Source organism: Psammomys obesus, unplaced genomic scaffold (assembly GCF_907164565.1).
Source record: "Psammomys obesus unplaced genomic scaffold, mPsaObe1.curated_primary_1811, whole genome shotgun sequence".
Classification (NCBI taxonomy): Eukaryota; Metazoa; Chordata; class Mammalia; order Rodentia; family Muridae; genus Psammomys; species Psammomys obesus.
In genome coordinates this window covers 23,658,234-23,680,773 of record NW_026596034.1, presented here as the reverse complement: position 1 = coordinate 23,680,773, position 22,540 = coordinate 23,658,234, and the positions used below count along the sequence as shown (strand labels likewise).

The 22,540-nt window shown below is 38.5% G+C and overlaps 1 protein-coding gene across 9 annotated transcripts in view; it reads right to left on the bottom strand.

Moving 5' to 3' along the window:
- Nfat5 (nuclear factor of activated T cells 5) overlaps window positions 1-22,540 on the bottom strand; it is a 97,674-nt gene that overhangs the window by 13,186 nt on the left and 61,948 nt on the right. For 8 of the 9 annotated variants that reach the window (XM_055620841.1, XM_055620834.1, XM_055620838.1 and 5 more), the window contains 8 exons: window positions 22,081-22,273; window positions 20,462-20,652; window positions 18,060-18,232; window positions 15,099-15,233; window positions 14,925-14,977; window positions 12,453-12,585; window positions 9,016-9,096; window positions 183-331 (listed from right to left, as the gene is read on the bottom strand). In XM_055620841.1, the coding sequence (XP_055476816.1) occupies window positions 183-331; window positions 9,016-9,096; window positions 12,453-12,585; window positions 14,925-14,977; window positions 15,099-15,233; window positions 18,060-18,232; window positions 20,462-20,652; window positions 22,081-22,273 (1,108 nt within the window). The remainder of the gene's footprint in view (window positions 1-182; window positions 332-9,015; window positions 9,097-12,452; window positions 12,586-14,924; window positions 14,978-15,098; window positions 15,234-18,059; window positions 18,233-20,461; window positions 20,653-22,080; window positions 22,274-22,540) is intronic. The other variant, XM_055620835.1, reaches the window with a different exon arrangement.

Below are 22,540 nucleotides of genomic sequence, written 5' to 3'. Positions count from 1 at the left end.
AATTCCCAGCAACCACATGGTGGCTGACAACCATCTATAATGAGATCTGGTGCCCTCTTCTGGCATGCAGGTGTACATGCAGACAAAGCACTCCTACATTTGATAAATACATAGATAAAATAAAAATTTAAAGAACCAAAAATAAAAACAAAAGATATAGGACACTAGTTAACTTAACTTACCTGAAAAATAGGGGAAGATCTTTTCTCTGCTGTTACTTCCATTGGAGTGACATCTTCAGTCTTAATCATACTGCTTGATATCAGTGGAGTGATCAAGGCATTAGGAAGAATATTTACCTTATCTAAGTTACATCCACTCGTTTTCATTGCTACACAAATAAAAAAGAAAAGTTGTAATTCATAAAAACAATGTTTACTATAAGCCATGGTTTAAATCTATTTTTTCCCTTTGTTTGAAGTAATCTCTACACAGTCTACATTGGCTTCAAACTTGTCATCTTTATGCCTCAGCCTCCAAGAGCTCAAAGTATAGGTGTGTCGTACCACCATACCTGGCTTATATGCCAATTTTATTTACTTATTTACTTAAATGTCTATTTTTTGTGTGTTATAATGCACAATACATTTATTTCTACCTCATTTCTGAGAGAGATTCATGTAGTCCAGGCTGGTTTCAATCTAGATATATAGCCTAGGATGACATCAAATTTCTGATCCTCCTGCCTTTGCCTGGAATTACATGTATGAGCCACTATGCTTGATATGCAGAGACAATTATTGAGCCCTGGGCTTAACTCATGTTAGGCAGGCACTCTGCCCACTCTTCTACATCTCTGCTCTTACCTAACCTCCCTTTATTGAAGTGTGATTGGCTTAAAGATTCTTGGTATGGACTGAGAAGGCAGACTTATTTATGTGCTACTATGATGAGGAATCAAACCTAGAGTCAGATGATGCAAGCTAGAAGAGAGCTCCAATACTAAAGAAATACCCATAGCTAAGTGTCCTGAGTTATAAACTATGGAACAGGGACAATGTCTTAGCATATTTTAGCATGCAGACTGGTAGTCTCCAGGAAATTAAACACTCAGTTATAATCAAGTATTCAAAACTTTTAAGACTGAGATTATAAAAGTATTTCTCAGCAAAAGTTTTTTAAAAAATCAAGTAATTTACAAATTTTGTTCTCTGAATGAATTATTTTGGAAACTTGAACAATTCAAGGTGTTATATTAAATGTGTTTCTCAACCATTTTCTACCTCTATCAACCTCCACTTTCAATAGCTATCGATTTACAGTTGGGAGAGGCAATTATTACTACCTTTCAACTCTACTTCTCCCCAACGCCTTGATTCTTTTTCTTTCTTCTTTTTAACCTTTACTTGAGTTTGCCATTGGTACTTTATGGAGCTTACTGTTATTGCTAGGGGCAGTCTCTGAACTGATCATGAAGCCTGATCTAGACATTTGAGACCCAAACTCTTATTACCTTGAGACTCTGAAAAGAAATACAGATCTTTTTTTTTTCTTCAAGACAAGGTTTCTCTGTGTAGCCTTGACTGTCCTGGACTCACTTTGTAGGCCAGGCTGGCCTCGAACTCATAGAGGTCCGCCTGCCTTAGCCTCCCTTAGTGCTGGGATTAAAGGTGTGCGGCACCACAGCCAGCTGCGTAATACAGATTCTTCCTTTCCTTTCCTTTCCTTTCCTTTCCTTTCCTTTCCTTTCCTTTCCTTTCCTTTCCTTTTTCTTTTCCCCTTTCCTTTCCTTTTTCCCTTTCCTTTCCTTTCTTTCCTTCTTCCTTCCTTCTTTCTTTTTTGAGACAGGGTTTCTCTGTGTAGCCCTGCACATCCTGGAACTCATTCTGCAAACCAGACCTGGTCTCAAACTCGGAGATCCACCTGCCTCTGTCTCCCAGAATGCTGAGATCACAAGCATGCACCACTGCACCCAGCCAAAATACAGACTCTTAAGATGGAACAGACTATTATGCAGCTCCTGCTGGCCTCAAACATTTCATCTTCTTTTCTCAGCTTGCAGAGTGCTAATGTTACAGGTCCCATGCCACTATGCCTAGCATCTCATAAACTTTCAGATACCATTAGTTTCATTTTTATTCAGTTTATTTTTACATTTCCTTTTGCTATCTCTGCTCTCTTTAAAAAATATTTTTACTCTGTATGTATGAATGTTCTGCCTGCTAGCAGGTATGTGCACCATGCAACCACAAATGTCAGAAGACGGCACTGGATCCCCTAAAATGGAGTTACAGATGGTTGTGAGCCACCATGTCAGTGCTGCTGGGAATGGAAACCGGATCCTCTGCAAGAGTGGCAAATGCTCTTAATTACTAAGCCATTTCTTGAGTCACCTGCACTCTGTTTTTGAGACAGTTTCATGTTTCCCAGGATGGTTTAAAGCCAAAGCCAAAGATAACCTTGAATTTTTGATACTCCTGCTTTCCCTTTCCAAGTACTGGGATTACAGGTGTACAACACCATATCTGGTTTATGTAATGCTGGAAAGACAACCCAGGGCCTGATGCTGTTAGGCAAGCACTTTGCCAACTATGCCATATCTCCAGCTGAAAAACTCTTGTCTCTGCCTCCAAAGTGCTGAGGTTCAAGGTGCATGCCACTACTGCCCAGCTCAAAACTTTCTCTTAATGTAAGATTTTCCTATTCTCTTTTTATTAGTTCTGAAATTACACCAGAGTGGCCTCCTCCTGTCTCTACCATTATTACTGATTTCTTATTTGATTCTACTATAAGTTCAAAGACATAATTTCCCCCAGTTTCAATTAAATATAACTAGCAACAACAACAAAAAATCTCAGCAGTTTTCATTTCTATAATTTCCATTTGGTTCTATTTTTAGTTTTGACTTTCATTTCAAGAGAATTTAGAATTACTTGTGGCATTAATTTTATGGTCTATCTTTTTGTTAGATAGTTTCAACACTTTTCTTAATATTCACCTTAGTTATCTTTTCTCATTCAAATTATTTTTCTTGGTTCATAATATAAGAAATGATTTTAAAATTATTTCAAAGTCATGCTGGGTTTTGTGTTAGGAGATGTGACTCCACTTAAACTGACTTAAGCAGGTTTAACTTGCTCACTTTGTTGAACTTGCACAGTTTCTGGTTTACCTAAGTATATCTGGTCTGTCTATTCATAACTCTACCTGATGTGAGTGATGCTGTCTACCTAGAAGAAAGTGCTTTCTTGGGTTATTGGTGTCTTTGGAGAGGTAAGTGAGAAGAGCATTTCTCCCGTATGCTTTTTCTGGGATCATAGTGGCAGCAGTCTTTCTAATCTATCATTGCTGGTGTTGTTAGGGTAGAGAATCATCTACATGGGCTGCTTCTAATATCTTTGGGTACATGTGACCAACTGGGATGCCCATCTGGTTAGCTTTCAGACACTAGGCTGACATTTTTGTTTGTTTTTTTAACACAGGGTCTCTCTACATAGTCCTGGCTGTCCTAGAACATACTATGTACACCAGGCAGCCTATAACTTACAAATATCCACCTGCTTCTGCCTCCCAAGTGCTGTCACTAAAAACATGGGTTGTCACACCTGGCTCTCATCAGCACAGACTGATTTTTGTCACTAGATAGAGGGTTGGAAGATTCCTAGCTTAGCTCTTCTACTTGGGTGGAGTGTTAGGAGCTGCTGGGCTGGGTAAGAGAAAGGAAATACTGAGCTTGCATGTATCACCAATACAGAGAGGGCTGGCTTGCTGTTGTGTGGTATGGCACAGGGGATGCATCAGGATCCACTGTTGCCATTTTTGGAGGCGGACTGAGCGCTGCTGCTGCATATGGGTAGCTTAGTGGACACTGGCCCTCCTGAGTTCTGTGGACTCAGTGCTGCTGACAGGTGTAGATACTGAGTGTACTGGTCCTCTAAGGACTGCTGTTGCCACAGCAGGTACGATGGGGATACAGACTGACTTGTAAACTTTCCTAGTGTGTTTGTTGGGCAGATAAGTCATCTCATACACTCTATGAACTTCAATGACTTCTTTTACACTTTAAAGTACTTTTAATAGGTGAATTATTTATAAGCTATTTAAAAGTAGTTAGGAAAAGCAAGGACAAGTTAGCTTACATATTTTTTGTTTTGGCCCTAGAACCCATAATAATGATTTGATGGATCTTAAAAAAAAAAAAATTAAATGGGGTTTAGGAGACAGACCAGTAGCAAAGCAAGCATGTGTGCACACATACAAACATAATAACAATTTTTTTTTAAATTAAAAGGCTTGAGATACTACTATTATTTTTCTTTTCTACATTTTCAATGTGTACTACTGAGTTCTATAATATTGTAGGCGTTATTCTATGTTCTGAGGGTTCAGTGATGATTAGGATAAATAGTGTCTTCACTTCCTGAAAATTGTATTTCAGTGATGAATGAAAAAAAAAAAAAAGTGAAACATACAGTCTCTGATGCTAATGGCTGGTGGGATACTTTTTAAACCAGTTCAGAAAAGCCAAATAATACACAAAATATACAGATTTCATTATTTGTTGGAGGTTGGTCTAATGCTGATTATTGGCCCTCACAATCTCTTGAGGACAGAGAGAATCGTGGGAAACAGATGGAGAGGAAGAAGGAGGATGCCATGATGAATTAGCCTGAAGAAGAAACCATGTGGGGCTGGGAGGAAGGACTTTAGTAATGGCATGAAAAGGCCCAGATGAAGAATAAAAGCAAGTATTTATAAGATTATGGATGGAAAATAGGAGGATTAAGGATGGTATTGAATGGGGGCTGGGAGATGGATGCTGAGGTGATGCAGACAGCATAGGTAAGAATATCTGCCTGGCCCAAGGCAAATGAGGCAATTATAAATCTAACAGGTGTCTGTGTCTTACTACTTGTGATAGTGAGCTAAATAATACCGCCATGATAATCTTAGGGCTAATAATAAATATTATATAGCCCAATACTCATTTCACTTATTTACAACAATTACTCCAATACTGAGTTGAACTTGTGAACAACACTGCTATTGACATTTGTTTATATGAAACAACTTTAGAAACTCAGGAAAACAAATTTTCCTGAAAGTATGTTGTGACCAAGTAGAACTCACACCAAATAAAAAAATTTTTTTGAGACAGGGGTTCTCTTGGCTGTCCTGGACTCACTTTGTAGACCAGGCTGGCCTCGAACTCATGGGGATCTGTCTGCCTCTGCCTCCCTGAGTGCTGGGATTACAGGTGTGCACTACCAAGCCCAGGCCCAAATATAAATTTTTATTAAAGTATAAGTTAACCAGTTCCAGCAAGTCTGATGCCCTTCATCTGACAAAATATTCCTACATATAAATTTAAAAAGATTTTAAAGTATGAGTTTAAGATTTACAAGGAAGCTGAATGTGGTGGCATATGCCTAGAATCTAAGCTCTTGAGGGGCTGGGGCAGAAGGATCACAAGTTTGAGGTTAGTAAGGGTTACAGAGCAAGATCCTATCAAAACATTCTGGGGTAGCTGAACAGAAGCTCATGCCTGTTATTCCATCTAGGAGTCTGAGGCAGGGAACTGTGATCAGTTCTAGGCCAGCCTGAGTTATAGTGTGAGACCCTGACTCAACCCAAATCAAACCAAAACACTGGGGAGATTTTAAATTTCAACTTTTGTCATTTACTACCTGTGTGACCAACAAACAATTTTTACTTAATCTCTCTAAGCCTTGATTTATTTGCCTATAAAAATGATATAAAGGCATGACATTTTTGTGATTTTGTGTTTGTTTGATTGAGACAGGGTCTCTCAATAGATCCCTGGCTGTCCTAGAGACCTGCCTAACTCTGCCTCTCAAATGCTGGGATTAAAGGCATGCACCACCATGCCTGCCTGGAATACACACACACACACACACACACGTACATATATATGTGTGTGTGTGTGTGTGTGTGTGTATACACACACACACACACACACACACACATATACATATCCCACACATATACACATATATGTGTTACATACATATATATGTAATTCCTGTACATGAAGGGCCAACACTCTATCTCTAAGGCTACATCTCCAGCCTTTCACCTACAAAGTGAGAGTGTACTAATTACTTTCATGGTCCTTTCAAGCCTTAATCTTGCCACATAATTACAACCAGTTAGAAAAAATTGTATGTGCTCAATTGTTATTTAAACTCATTAAATTAACCACATACAAATCAGGGTGAAACAAAGATGACAGAAAAATACAAGGCAGAGATGGAAAAAGTGTTACATTGGTACTTTATCCCTAGGTCTATACATGACTAACTGAACCATCTTTTTAGACTTAACTCTAGCTGCACTAGCACAGGTACTGCACACCATCTAGAAGTGTTCTGAGGAGTAGCTAGAGAGACGGCTTGGTGGTTATGAGCACTGACAGCTCCTCCAGAGGATGTGGGTCTGATATTTACTTGGTGCCACACTGCTGCCAATTACTAGCTGTAGCTCCAGTCCTAGAGGATGGATGCCCTCTTCTGGCCTCCACGGGCAACACACACGCACATGCACAGACGTACATGCAGCCAAAACCACCATACACATAGATAACGAAATGTATTTCTTTCTTTTTTCTTTCTTTCCTCCCTTTCTTTTTGGAGGCAGGGTTTCTCTGTGTATTCTTGGATGTTCTAAAACTCACTCTGTATACCAGGCTGGCTTTGAACTCAGATATCCACCTGCCTCTGCCTCCCAAGTGCTGGGATTAAAGACATGTACTACCACTGCCCAGTAAGAAATTTATTTCTAAGAAACTTCTAAAAAAATTATGTATGTATGTATGTACGTGTGTGTGTGTGTGTGTGTGTATGAGTGCTCTATCTGCATGTACACTTGCATGCCAAAAAAGGACATTAGATCCCCGTACAGACGGTTGTGAGCCACCATGTGATTGCGGGGAATTGAACCCAGGACCTCTGGAAGAAGAGATAATGCTCTTAACCACTGAGCCATCTCTCTACACCCTGTGAGAAACCTTGTTAATACTGCATACCATGCACTTATTGTATTACACTTATATTACTTCTGTGTTAAAGATACATAAACACACACACACATATAGAGTGGGAAAAAGCTTACTTCAGAGAGCTTTCAATATGTAGCCACAGTATTATTTTTGAGTATCAAGATCTAAATGTTACTGCAATCCTTATAAGATTATTGCTGCAACAGAATTTTAAGTGTCATATATGCCATACAGTACTCACCATTAAAGTATTGCTGACTAAATATCCACACAGCATTTTGGCACTATACTAAGACTTCGATTCAAGGAATCTATAAGCTACTTATTAAGGAAAATTCCAAGTTCTGAAGCTATTACTGTCTTTTAATATAGATCAGGAATTGCTACTTAATTATTTTGTTGGGGTTGGGGATTTAGCTCAGTGGTAGAGGGCTTGCCTAGCAAATGCAAGGCCGTGGGTTTGGTCCTCAGCTCTAGGGGGGAAAAAAAGACAAAATTATTTTGTTTATGATGAGAAATGTAAAGTTAAAACCTGTAAAGCAGTTTAGAACTCAATATAATTTATATCACCACAAAATTATTTTATCCTACTTTTAATTGATATAATATTATCAAAATAAAGTCTAAATTGTGAAAAAGAATGTCCATTTCTTATCCAGTTTTTTTTTTTTTGGCTAGTAAGATTTTAAAGTTTTATTTATTTTTATTTTATGTTCATTGGTGTTTTGCCTGAATGTGCATTTGTGTGAGGATATTAGATACCCTGTAGTTGGAGTCAGAGACAATCGTGAGCTGCCATGTGGGCGGCAGGATTTGAACCCAGGCCCTCTGGAAGAGCAGCCAGTGCTCTTAACTACTGAGACAGCTCTCTGGCCCTTGGCTACTAAGATTTTGTTCAAAGAACTAATTCTTTTTTTTTTTTTTTTTTTTTTTACCACTAAAAACAAAACAAAAAAGGCTTTGTAACCTTCAATGTATGACCATATTACCTTTTATATGAAATTTCACACAGAATTGGGCTGTGTTCTACTGAATCTGACACTCTATAAACACAGAGTTAAGGGATAACTATAGTCAGGCATGAGAGCTCACACCTGTAATGCCAGTATGCTGGAGGCTGAGACAGAAGATTGCCAGGAGTTCTAAGCCACCTGGTTAACAGAGTGAGCGAGATCCTGCCTTAAAAACAGGACAGATTACTAACATACCTGACGTTCTTTAGTAATTAGAGCATTCATCTAGTAAATGTGCATTTCCATTCTTTCTTCCCTTCCTTCCATTCTCCCTCCACCCCAACCCCTTTTTTTTGTGACAAGGTCTCAAAATGTATCCCTGACTATCCTCGAACTTGCTCTATAGACCAGGCTGGCCTTGAACTCACAGAGATCCACCTGCCTCTGCCTCCCTGAGTGCTGGGATTAAAGGTGTGCACCACCACCTGGCTGAATGTGAATTTATTTCAATGACTGACACATAGCTATAAAATAAAGCTAAAACAAAATTTCTAGCTAAGTGACCTTATATAAACTACTCACGTTTTGGCTTCCTTTCCTATGAAGAGCTCAGCACAGACTTCAAGTAAATGCTCAATAAATAATGCTCAGTTTAGTACTGAAAATTTTCACTGTAACTGATAAAATTTATCAAGTTCATTATGCCCCTTGAAAACCCAAACTAATATATAATTTCTGAAATTTTATTTAATCCATATGGATTGAAGGGCAGAAAAATAGAAATAAAGCCCTAAATTACAGAACTGTACATTATATAATCTGTACCTTTATAGGTAAAGGCACAAAAGCACTATCACCACAGAGTATAACTGTGGACCATAATCTGCCCTACCACATGGTAAAAGACTGAAGTTGGTTTATGCCTGTTGCTTCCTTTGCACTTGGGTTGTTTGAGATAGTCCTAGTATGAAGGATAGATGGGTCTTGAGCTCATGAAAAATACCTTGCTAAGTGTCAGAGTACATCAGAGAAAACAAACCACTAAGGTTTGCTAATAAACACATAGGATGCCAAATCAGTTTTTGAGAAGAATCAAGTTCGTACCTTTCATGGCTTCTTCAAAAGAGCAAGGTCTTGCTGGACTAGATATCTCCTTTTTCACATTTACATTCAAAGCAGCAGCTGCTGATATTAAAAATAAAAGTCATACATTTATTTCAATTTATTTTTCTTGGTAAAATACATATTCTAATACTCTTTAACTGGAGTAACTTCTCAGCACATCATTGACTTGTTTACTAAAATCCCTGGTTAAGGTAATTTCTTATAACAACAGACTACCCTCTAAAATATCTCATCTCCAAGTAGATAGAACACATGATCACTTACCAAAACAAAAAAATTTTAAGAATCCTTTTTAATACTGAACATGTTGGTAACATGAGATGAATAGAAGACTGACACCACATATTAGACATCTGACACGCAACATCAGAGCACTAGCAATAAAAATGTATTCTTTACTTATATAAACTTATTTAAAAGTACCAACTGGAAACATTTGTCAATATTTAAAGTAAATTAAAATACATATAGTGAACATACTAGGTCAATAACATTATGATTATTCTTTTAGTAAAACTCTGAAAGAATCTTTGCTACCATTAACAGAGAACTGCAGGGCTATTACAGCTAGTTATATTAAATCTTCTGTAACACCTTTTGATTTAATGAGCTGAAGACAGAGATCATTTCTAAATGATAATATTAAACAAAAAATGAGTAGGTTCTGCTTCAAATGGTCATTATTTTTATTTATTATTATTATTTTTTGAGACAAGGTTTTCTGGCCTGGTGCTTTACAAGCCATGGATAGCAACCCCTCAGGGGTTACATAGAAGATATCCTGCATATCAGATATTTAATTATGATTCATAACAGTAGCAAAATTACAGTTAAGAAGTAGCAACAAAATAATTTTATAGTTGGGGGTCACCAAAACATGAGGCAATGTTTTAAAGAGTTGCAGCATTAGAAAGGCTTGAAAACCACTGTGACCTAGCCCAACCAAGAAGTCATGCATTTTGCTAGACTAGCTGGCTACTAAGCCTCAGAGATCTTCTTGCTTCTATTTCCCCAGTGCTGTGATTACCAATGTAGTTGTGTGAGCCACCACGTGGGTTTTGGGAATTAGACCTGGGATCTCTGCAAGAGTAACAAGTTCTCTTAACCACTGTGCTGGCTGGTCTTACATCAACCTGACACACAAAATAGAGTTATCTGAAAGGAAGAAACCTCAATTGAGAAGATGCCTCCACAAAATCCGGCTGTAAGGCATTTTCTTAATTAGTGATCAATGGGGGAGGGCCCAGCCCATTATGGATGGTTCCATCCCTGGGCTGGTGGTCCTGGGTTCTATAAGAAAGCAGGATGAATAAGCCAGGGGAAGCAAGCCAGTAAGCAGCACCCTTCCATGGCCTCTCCCTCAGCTCCTGCTTCCAGGTTCCTGTCCTGTTTGAGTTCCTGTCCTGATATCCTTTGACAACGAACAGCAATATGGAAATGTAGGACAAATAAACCCTTTCATCTCCAATTTGCATTTTGGTCATAAAATTACATTTATTTCTTGTTTATGTGCATGCATATATATGTACAACAGCACATATGTGGAGATCAAAGGGCAACTTGTGGGAACTGGTTCTCTTCTACCACATGGGTCTCAGGAACTGAACTCAGGCTCCTAGGTCTTTACCCAATGATAGTCTTGCTGAATCCAGCCTGTTACTTTTATCTAAAACAAATTCTAGTTTCTATTTATCAAGGCTTGTTTGCTTTGTTTTGAAGAAGGTATTCCTAACAGCCCAGGCTGCCTTCAAACTGGCAATCTTAACGTATTAGGCTTCTGAGTGCTGAGATTACAAAGTTGGAACCACCCAGCCTGGTTTTCAGTGTTTTAAGCATATAATTAGTATGCAGGGGTGAGCATGTCATGACCATCAACTTAATTATTTTACATTCATAAACATATCCAAAATGAGATTTGAGTTGGTTTACTTTTAATGCACTATTTCTCATGACAACATCAAAACAATTATTTCTAAATGAATAAAAAGACAAAATTGGGGGCTGGAGAGATGGCTTACTGATTAAGAGCACTTGCTGTTCTCATAGGGGACTCAGTTCTACATGGCCACTCCCAACCTCCTGGCTACAACTCCAGTTCCAGGGGACCCAACACCCAGGCTAGGAAATCCCTAATGACTTTTACCTGCCTCCCCAGAGCTGGAGTCACAAACACATGTCTGACTTTTGATGTGGGCTCTGGTGATCAATTCACGTCTCTAAACTTGCAAGGCAAACACTTCACTGATGGAACATCTCCTCAGCTCTGCCCTCGGTTTTTTTTTGGTTGTTGTTTTGTTGCAGCAGCTTTCTTTCTCTCTCACTTTTCCTCACCTTCTATCTTACTGGGTCCCAAAGTATGTGGGAATAACTATCAATAAACTGCAGATGCAGAACTGCTCATTCTGAAATAACCCTCATATTAAGACAAACTGAACCAATAATAACTATAGCAAAAACTGAGCCAGTAATTTTCATTTCCAATATGTTCTTCCCATTTCTGTCGGAGGCTTTTTAATTTTTCAGGCAACTAAACAAAACAGGCAAGTAACTCAGAAGTCACATTTTGGCTAAATATCTCTAAACTTTAAACATTTCAGTTGCTTTTGTGTTCTGATTTCTAAATTAAGTGCTTAAAATTATAATTAAAACATTTATTATTGTAAGACAGTGTGGCACACACCTTTAATCCCAGGACTTAGAAGGCAGAGGCAATCAGATCTCTGAGTTTGAGACCAGTCTGGTCTACAGAGCGAGTTCTAGGACATCCAAGGCTACACAGAGAAACCCTGTCTCAAAACAAAAACAAAAACAAAAACAAAAACAAAAACAAAAACAAACCAACCAATCAAACAAACAAAAAACCACCAAGACATTTATCATCAGTCTGATCACTTCAGTGTCATCACTTAACACTGCAAATTTCTCTTTTTCACCTGTTTCAAAATGCACACCAGGGCGAAAGGTATATAGTTCAAGTTATGTAGTGGTCAAGCATGTGGTTAACATACTTCAGGCCCTGGAATCAATCCCAACATGATGAGGGATGGGGGTGGGAGGGGAGCATAAAACAGCCAAACTAAAGTATTAGCAATTTCCCAGCTGTGAGTTTCACATTTCTACATTTAAGAGGCACTCAATGAACAGTTACATTCCCTAGAAAGTGACCTGTGACAAACTCGGGTGCACCTGAGCTCAAGCACTGTTAGCTATTTTATTATTAGAGAAGAGATAGACATGATTCTCAGAGTAACAGTAGTGTCTGGTAGCCATCCTTTTATAAAATAACCAGGCATCTCCAAATCAAGTTAGTAGGAATTCATGTTTATAATTTTTTTTCTTTTTGTTTGTATGGACTTCAAACTTTTAAGGGACTAGAAATTATTAATATTAGTTCAAAAATTTTCATTTCGACATACCTGGGTCTGGAGTGTAAGTAAATGGCTGAACATCATGAGATCTTCCAGCATTGGTCACAACATATATTCCCACTGATACAGGCAAAGTTATATGTTGGTCATGATATGGAGGGACTTTCACAATAAGATGGTTCTAATTAAGGAAAGTATAAAAATCAGAAAGGAAGCCAATGTTTAAGCTTAAAAAATTAAGTACATTTACTATCATCTGTACAGTTTTTAAAAGCTTGATTAGAAAAAAACAATGTATTAGATTTTTTGAGGCAGGTCTTGCTATGAAGCTCAGACCTGCCTCAATCTCCAGATCTTTCTGCTTCATTCACACTCCTGCATGCCGGAATTACAGGTGTGGGCCACTACATTATGCAAAAATGGATGATTTAAAGTTCAGGTTGATATGTGCTATGTCATTCATCTTAGTATTTTGTTCCCAGCAAAGCCCAAATGTTTTACAACAGATCACAAGGTCCCTGCTTGGTCAATTTCAACACCCTTTCTCTCTCTAATATTTTATTTCTGTTTTCCATTTAATAGGAGCTCTAAGCTGAATGGTGGCGATACATGCCTTTAATCTCAGCGCTTGGGAGCAAAGGCAGGTGGATCTCTCTGAGATCAGCCTGGTCTACAAAGTGAGTTCCAGGACAGCCTGGAACTCACAGCCAGCGCTGTTACACAGAGAAGCTCTGTCTCAAAAAAACAAAAAACAAAACAACAACAAAAAGAAAGCTTTAAGTCAGTTCTCTAGGACACCAGTTCTGATTCTATTCTAAGAAAATGTTTCGAGAGAGGGAGGGTGAGATTGGGAGGGAATGAAGGAGCAGGATACAGCTGGGATACAAAGGTAATAAACTGTAACTAATATTAAAAAAATAAAAATTTAATTAAAAAAGAAAATATTTCCCAGAAAAGCACTTAACTCATCTTTCTGTTGTTTAGAAAAAAAATTTAAAAATAAACAAAATCACAGAACCAATGACTAAATCACATTATCATTTAGTTTCTTCATAAATTCACTTGCAAAAAGTTCAAGACTGGGCTGGGGAGATGGTACACCAGGTAAAACTGCTTGTTGAAAAAGCCTGATGACCTAGTTTGATCCTAGAACCCACATAAAGGTGGAAGGAAAGAAGTGACTCCAGAATTGTCCACTGACTCTCATATGCACCCATATCACACCTCCACACCGCTATACAACAGTAAAACAAACAAACAAACAAACAAACAAACAAAAAACCCAACCCTTTAACTCAACCTCTAACACTACATTTGCCACACAAACCTGATGACCTGATTTGATACCTGGATCACAGAGTGGAAGAGAGCCAAGTCCATAAATCTGTCCTGACTTACACACATACTACATGTCATATGTGCCTACACATACACACACATTTTTACTATTAATAGTAAAAATTTTAAATGTAACTATTTTCTTACCAAATCATTATTTTAAATACCATATAAATATCACTTATATTCTCGAATACAAATATAAATGTATTATAATAAATCTAATTATTTGATTAACTTGTTATTAAATTTATTAATATATTAATTAGAAATCCATTATATAATTAACAGAGTACAAGACATATAATTATAATTAATAATACAAAGAATGGACACAGCTCAATTGGTATGCTTCTCTATCCTGTATGAAGCCCCAGTACTGCAGAAACCAGGCAAAGTGATAAGAGTTTGTGACTGAAGCACTTGGGAAACAGCAGCAGAAGTTCACAATCATCTGTGGTTACATAACAAGTTTACAACCAGCCTGGACTATATGAGACCTTGCATGAAAAGAGAAAAAAAGGGGGGGGGGGCGCGGAGGTGTCTGGGTAACATCCTATTCCTCAGAAGAGAAGAAAGAATAAACAAATGGATAGAAGGGAAGGAGATAGGAAAGAAAGAGGTGTGAGAAAAGAGGATATGGAAAGGATGATAAAGGGGAGAGAGGAAGGGTGAAGGAGCGAGAATACCACAATCAGGAGATCACACTAACCACGTGTCAAAACCTAAAACATGTACACAGTAAGACCCTGCCTGAAACAGCAACAACAAAAACGAAAACATGTTCATACTGCACAAAAGTAGCCTGTGAGTAATAAGGCTTCAGACAGTAGTGAATCTAGAGACATAAGAATTAAATTAGGACAAGGGGTTGAAGTGTCCACAGAAAAAACAGGCTTTAGATCAGAGTACACTTTTCCTTCCAAGAGAAAGAAATTAACTGAAAGTCTCCATGGCTCTCTATTACGAGCTTGGTATTGCAAGGATCCCACTTGTTCCTAACTGACAAAGGTGCTCTAGAGGACATTACTGATAGTCATGGAGAGTGGAGTTCCCTGATTATATGAAAGAATAAATGAAATTTCAGAACTGGAAGAAACCTCAAACAACTGAGTTGTTATCCAAACAAAAATGAATTAATTGCTGAGTAAACAACAAAATTATTAAAAGTTTAAATTATACCTGATGGAACAATTCCATATCAATTTCAGCTTCTGATTTCCAAGAGTTTTCATCTGATGGAGATAAAAACAGTGACTTAAAAATTTTTCAACTTTTCCATTGTGTAGCTGTAACTGTATTTTGGTAACAAGTAAAACATAGAACACTCTCTCTACCTCTTCTCTGCCTACTTACCAGAAACATTTTCCTGGAATATAACTTTAGTCCCTTTTAGAAAGTTCTTGCCGATTAAAAACACTTCTTCTTCTCCTTTCACTGAACAACTATGCAAGCTTTTCTTTAAGATCTCAGGAACTCCTGCTGGCTGAGCTGTGGATATACACATGTAAGTATTTCATAAAAAGAGCACTAACATTTAAAAACAATTTACCTAAAAACAACTTGAGGGGCTGGAGAGATGGCTCGGAGGTTAAGAGTACTGGCTGTTCTTCCAAAGGTCCTGAGTTCAATTCCCAGCAACCTCATGGTAGTTCCCAACCATCTATAATGAGATCTGGTGCCCTCTTCTGGCGTGCAGGTGTACATGCAGGCAGAACACTATGTAATCAATCAATCTTTAAAAAAAAGCAACTTGAAATTATGAACCCAGTTTTATAAATTGTTTTGTTGATTATTAATTTTTTTCTTTACTACATTTTAGTATAATTAAAAAGCAAACCAGGTTTTGGATGACCAAGAAGAACTATCAAGGTCATAATACCTATAATAAGCTAACAGGATGTTCAACTGAATGGAATAACATTTTTCTTCTGTTTTGAAATCAAATATAAGTTATAAAAAAGCAGTGCCAATTCAGGCACTGGTTTAGAGCACTCAATCCCAGAGTAAGATAAAGCTGGGTAAATGGCTTAGTGGGTAAGGTGCTTGCCAAGCAAGTATGAGGGCCTGAGCTTGGATTCTTAGCACTTACATAAAAGCCAGTGTGGCGACACTTGTCTGGAAGCCTGGTGCTGGAGGGCAGAGAAAGGAGGATCCCTGGATCTCACTGGCCAACAGGTCTAGACAAATCTCAGGTTCTCTGAGAGAGCCAGTCTCAAAATAAGGTGGAGAGTGACTAAGAAAGACATATTTGTACACATGCACATGTACCTGTATGCACACTTGTCCACAACCACAAAGACACTCACACACAATAAATAAATAGAATCTGAGGCAGAATGACCTTAAATTGTAGGCTACTTATCAAGGAGCCCCTCATCAAAAAAATAATACAAATAATCCACAATAAAAAACCTCCAGAAATAGCTAGGCAGTGGTGGCACACACCTTTAGTCCCAGCAGAGGCAGGTGGATCTCTGTGAGTTTGAGGCCAGCCTGGTCTACAAAACAAGTTCCAGGATAGCCAGGGCTACACGGAGAAACCCTGTCTCAAAAACCAAAACCAAACCAAACCAAACACCCCCCCCACACACACACACAACAAACCCAAAAGAGAAAAATTCTCGGAGCTGGAGAGATGGCTAAGCAGTTAGAGCACTAGATGCTCTTGCAGAGGTCCAGGTTTCATTCCCCGTACATGGGGACTGAGGGCTCTGATACCCTCTTCTGACCTCCTCAGGCACCAGGAAGGCAAAACATGTATACGTAGTAGAAAATAAATAGATCTTTAAAAAAAAGAAAAACAAAGTCCCACTTACTGCTTGTAATAAAGTCTACAATAGTAAAAGGCATACCCTCACTTGTTTTCTTTCTGAAGTTAGACAGAAGTCTCATTTCTCACTCACAAGCACTGTGTGAACTGTACAACCACAACTTATAACCAGAAACATGGCACGGCATTATTCACAAAGTTCTGCTTGTTTTACTTTAATGTTTTAACAGCTCATGGTAAAGATGCTTGGAAGCCTTAGAGCTCGGCCACTCACTTCTGGTATCCTATTTAAATGACTTATTTGTGGGGTCATTGCTGGGAAACCAATCTGGGCCACTTTAAGTGTCACAACCTCCAGCTCAAATTAAGGAAAAAAAATTTTTTTTAATTACATTAACATTTATTTACTCAGTGTGTGGGTATCATACTTGTGGGAGTCAGTCCTCTCCGCCATGTGGGTTTTAGGGATCCATCTCAGAGCATCAGGTTTGGCAAAAAGTGCTTTTACTTGTTGAGCCATTTTAACAGCCCTCAAATTACTTAAATTTTTTTAAAAATTAATTTTATGTGTTTTGCCTGTGTACCACATATATGCAGTGTCCATGGAGATGGAATACAGCATCAGATCCCCTGGGACTGGAATGAAGACAGTTGTGAGCCGCACTGTGGATGCTAGGAATCAAATCTATGTCCTCTAGAGGAACAACCAGTGCTCTTAACCTCCAGCCCTTAAACTTCTTTTAAAATTAGCATATGATATTAGGAAACTCTTAGTAGCTAAATACCTTCCAGTGTGTTTTAATACCTTTATTTCTGAGATGGATTTCCAGTAGCCCAGGCTGTTCTTAACCTCACTATGTAGCCAAGGTGATGTGCATTTCACTTCTGATCCTTTTGCCCCTACTTCTCAAGATCACCTTTAGTTTTGCCTAAAAAACATGACACAACTATTTTTTGCCTGTTTTTCTGACATAGATCTTGTCTATCAGAATAGACAGTGTTCTTGCCTCCACTTTTCGCTTTACTTGATTATAGTCTGTGTCACCATACCTAGCTGACTACACCTTTTTTTTTTTTTTTTTGTCAAAGAGACAGAAATTTGCTTTTTCTCTAGCCTGAACTTTAACTTTAACTTCTGTGTTCAGGTTGTCTTCATGCCTCAGCTTCTTAAGTGGCTAGGAGCATAAGCACCGGCCACTGTGTTCTCCTGGCTATAGTTTTTTAAACGTTTCAAGTTCAACATGAACTGAGAGTATAAAACGTTTTGTTTTTTTTTTTTAAAGATTTATTTGTTATATATACAATGTTCTGCCTGCATGTGTGTCTGCACGCCAGAAAAGGGCACCAGATTTCATTACAGATGGTTAGGAGCCACCATGTGGTTGCTGGGAATTGAACTCAGGACCTCTGGAAGAGCAGACAGCAAGTACTCTTAACCCCTGAGCCATCTCTCCAGTCTCTTAAGTATAAAACATTAAGAAAAACTGATAGAAAGAACTTAAAAGCTCTTCACACACTCAGCACCCCCGTACTTTCTTACTTACTACACAAAATGGGGGACGAAGGTGTCTGCAACGTCAGAGTGGAGCCATCTTTTCTTGTGATGTTAACTCGAAAAACCAATCTGGCACGAGTGCTCTTTTTCTTAGAACCAGCAATTCCTATTCTGGCTTCAACATCAGCATTTCTCAGCTTCAATATTCCTACACAATCCACCCTAAAACAGAAAAAAAAGGATCACATGACTCCGCTGTTGTATAAATAGCATAACTCCTCCCCAACCCAACAAGATTTGTGTGGTCTGTCCTGGAACTCTCTCTATAGACCAGCCTGGCCTAAAACTCATTAGAGACCCACCTGTCTCTGTCTCCCAAGTACTGGGATTAAAGGCATGTACCGCCACTGCCTGCAATAGTGAAATATTTAAAAGCAAGTTTCTTTTTTAAAAAGGCTGAGTCACCACCAGATGGCAGTGGTGCAGGCCTTTCATCCCAACACTCAGTAGGCAGGGGCAAGCAGATTTCTGTGAGTTCAGCATGGTCTACAGAGTGAGCTCTGTAGACCAGGGCATAGCCAGGGCAGTTAAACACAGAAACCACGTCTTAAAAGAAAACCAAAACCCAAACCGAAAAACTAATTCTTATTAATTCTTTGAATATGTAATAGTCATAAGGTCCCAAATTCACAAAATACCAAAGGATAAATTTTAAATATTCAAAGCCCCTAATCTTAATAGTCTTCTAGTTAGATTGGAAAAAACAGTAAAGAAACAATATTATTTTTTAAATATGAACATAAGTAATGGCCTACAAGAGGCATTCTGTGCATGCAGGCATACATGCAGATACAGCACTCAACATAAAACAAATCTTTTAAAAAACTGTATGTGCTTAAATATATTACAGATTAATTAATTAAATAAATGTATATATTTGCCTGCATATGTGTTTGTGTACCACATGTGTGTCTGGAGCTAAAGATGGGCATCAAATCTCTTAGAACCAGCGTGAAAGCCAGCTATAAGGTGTCCTGTGTGTGCTATGTACTAGAACCTAAAACCCCAGTCTTCTGGAAGAGCCATGAGAGCTCTACCCTTAGGTAAACTTTTGAAGGGTACATTTTAGGGTTTTAAAAATATGTTTTTCTGTTTTCTTTTGGAAACAAGGCCCCAAATTTACTATGTAGTCAAGTATGACCTTGCAGTTCTGGCCCTCTGGTTCCACCTCAGAGTGCATGCTAGACATGCATGCACCCCTATGCCGGTCATGTGTCCTGGGAACCAACCTGGGGCTTTACGCATGCTAGGCAAGAATTTACCAACCGAGCTACATCCCCAGACCCCTGGCTGTGTAATTTTTATTTTCAGTATCAATATTAAAATTTTCAATAGGTAAGTCTTGATGTTATCTTCCAAAAAGCACTCTCCTTGGTCTTCATTTCCCTGCCTTAGGAATTCTTTAGGAAAGCAAAATAGAATGTTAGTCTGTCATCATTCTGAAGAAACCCTCTTTGTCTTTTTGGAGTGATCTTAGCCTTTAATGGCTTAGCCATCTCTACAGCCCCATAAAAACCTTTTTAAATAACAGCTTGTTCTATTTGAAATACTTTAATAAGGCCTTCAAAAATCATCTGCAGTGGTGGTACACCTTTAATTCCAGCACTTAGGAGGCAAAGACAGATGGCTCTCTATAAATCTGAGACCAGCCTGGTCTACTAGAGTGAGCTCCACAGCAGCCAAGGCTACACAGAGAATTGTTTCAAAACAAACAAACAAAACCTTAAAAAAAAAAAACAACCCTCAAAATCTTCTATTCTCTAGAACTAAAAATATTTTCCTGATTATCATAAAAGTATAATCTATAATTTAAAAAAAAAAATTCTTGAGAGCTAAGAGAGATGGCTCAGAGGTTCAGAGCACTTGCTGCTCTTGCAGAGGACTTGAGCTGGGTTCCTAGCAGCCATATAGGTTGGCTCATTCTAGTTCCAGGAGATCCAATATCCTCCTCTCATCTCTGTGAGCAACTGCACACACATGATACACATAAGCTCACACAAGGATTCACAAATAAAATAAATCTATTTTAAAATTTGCCAAGAGCCAGGCATAGTGGTGCACACCTTCATCCTAGGGCTCAGGCTCAGCTGTTCTACAAAATAGTTCCAGGACAGCCAGGGCTGTGTAGAAAGATCCTATCTATTAAAACAAACAAACAAACAAACAACCAAATAACCAAAAGAAAAATAAAACCAAAACAACCAAACACAAACAAACAAATAAATAAATGAAAATTTGCTAGGCACAGTGGCACACACCTTTAATCCCAGCATTCAGGTGGCAGATCTCTGAGTTTGAAGCCACCCTAATCTACACAGAGGGTTCCAGGTTAGTCAGAGTGACATACTAAAACCTTGTCTCAAAAAAAAAAAGGGGGGATTAAGTACTTACGCCAGTGTCATGTTGTTGCTAGGATCAAGGCCGACCTCTATAACAGTGGTACCTTCAATGTCCACTTCTTTGCAGGGAGTTGTATTTCTCCCAGTTACTCTACAGGCCTGATAGAATCCGTGTGGTTTCACTCGGCCAGAATCATTGCCCACAAACACCTGCAACACCACTGGTTCATTATGACCTTCCAGCTGGAAATAGAAAATACACAGCATAAACACTAGTTGGCATTTCAAATAAGCTCATTATAAATTAACCATTCAAAATCAAATCCTATAGTTAAAACTAGATGGGGAAATAATTTAAAAATGAAGGAAAACAGGCAAAACTTTTCCTTCCTTTCTTTTTTGGGTACTGAAGACTGAACCTAGGTGCTCACAAATGCTAGGCTAGTACTCTACCCGAGCCATACATCCAGTGCAAAGACTTTCTTTTTTCTTTCTTCTTTTTCAATTTTTTCAGACAGTGATTTCTCTGAGTCGCCTTGGCTGTCCTAGACTGGCTGGCGTCAGACACAGAGATCGGCCTGCCTCTGCCTCCCCAAGTGCTGAGATTACAGGTGTGCACCACCATGCCTGGCTCAAACATTTTCTTATAAAAAACAAAACAAAAATGGAGTCGGGTGTGGTGGCATACACCTTTCATCACAGCAGAGGCAAGCGATCTCTGTGAGTTCTGGGATAGCCAGGACTACATTGAGTTCTGCCTCCAAAAACAAAAATAAAATGTAAGAGGTGGGGACACACTGGAGAAATGGCTCAATTAAAGGCTAGGCACGTAACCAAAAATAGAGAAAAACTGGGCCTTTATGGAAAACTTCTGTACGAGTTCTATGAGAGCTAATTTTAAGATGTGTTATGCTAAATTATCACATACTCTATTTGTTTAGGTGGATACACAATTGCTCAGACAGTATACAGATTACTCAGGATCTGCGACCACACTGACTTATGTTAATGGCGACATTCTTCATCATCAAATGAGAATATAAATGATAAATTTTACTACTTAAGCAGTTTAAGGAGAAACACAGCCATACAAATGACAGGAAAATGAAGTGTATTTTCAAAGACTGAATTATGAAATCCTGGGCCAGAACAGCTATGGTCAGAAGTGCTAGCTTGTTAAGATATGGGATCATTATGGACCTCAGGAAATTGCTCATAAATGATAGCTCATATACAGAATAACAGTGAGTTCCTGGCTAGTCTGGGTTATAGTGAAACGTATCTCAATAAACCAAAACCAACCAGCTAGACAAACAACAATTCAAATGTTATCTAAGTAATATTTGGTTTATGGCCCAAATAGACATTTGTTTCCTATTATAATGAGCTAATAATTCTACCCTTCTATTTCAGGAAGCTTTTTCTGAGGTTACAACAATCAGTAAAATGAAAGGAAGTTATCACATTCATATGTATTATTCTTACATTTATGTGATGGTTATATTTGGGGAGCATATATGTGGGGCGTGTGTGTGCTATGGTGTGGAGGTGAGGATAACTACACAGAGCCAGTTCCCTTCTCCCACCATTAGTCAGCTTCTGGGGATAAACCTTTACCCACAAAGTCACCTCATGGGCCAGTCTTCAAACATTACTAAATAAAATGAGTACCTTCACTGTAGGAAAGCCTTGCTGTGTTCTATCTTTTACTGAGCCTCGGCTGCCCTCTGTCAGGTACCGAGCTCGGTGCTGGGTTTCGGGCTGCACAACTATCTTCAGTTCCTTCCCCTCACTTTTAACTGGATACTGTCCACACAACATAGGGCTCTTCTTTACTCCAGTTCCCTTTTGGTTGTCCAATGTTCTGAGAAGCCAAAGCACAACATGAAAAAAATATCAAAAACAGTTTTCTACAAAAGGTATCTTAGATAAAGGGAGAAACAGAAAGGCAGTAACACTGAAAATAACTGCTTAGCTTATGGATAAATTAGAATACAGTCCACAGGAAGAAACATCCTATATACCCAAAGTATCTTTAAAATATTGTTGAACCAAGTGTAACTAACTATATGCCATGAAAAAGTAAGCTGGACAGGAAAGAGAAAAAAAAATGCAGTTGGATGGTAGGGGG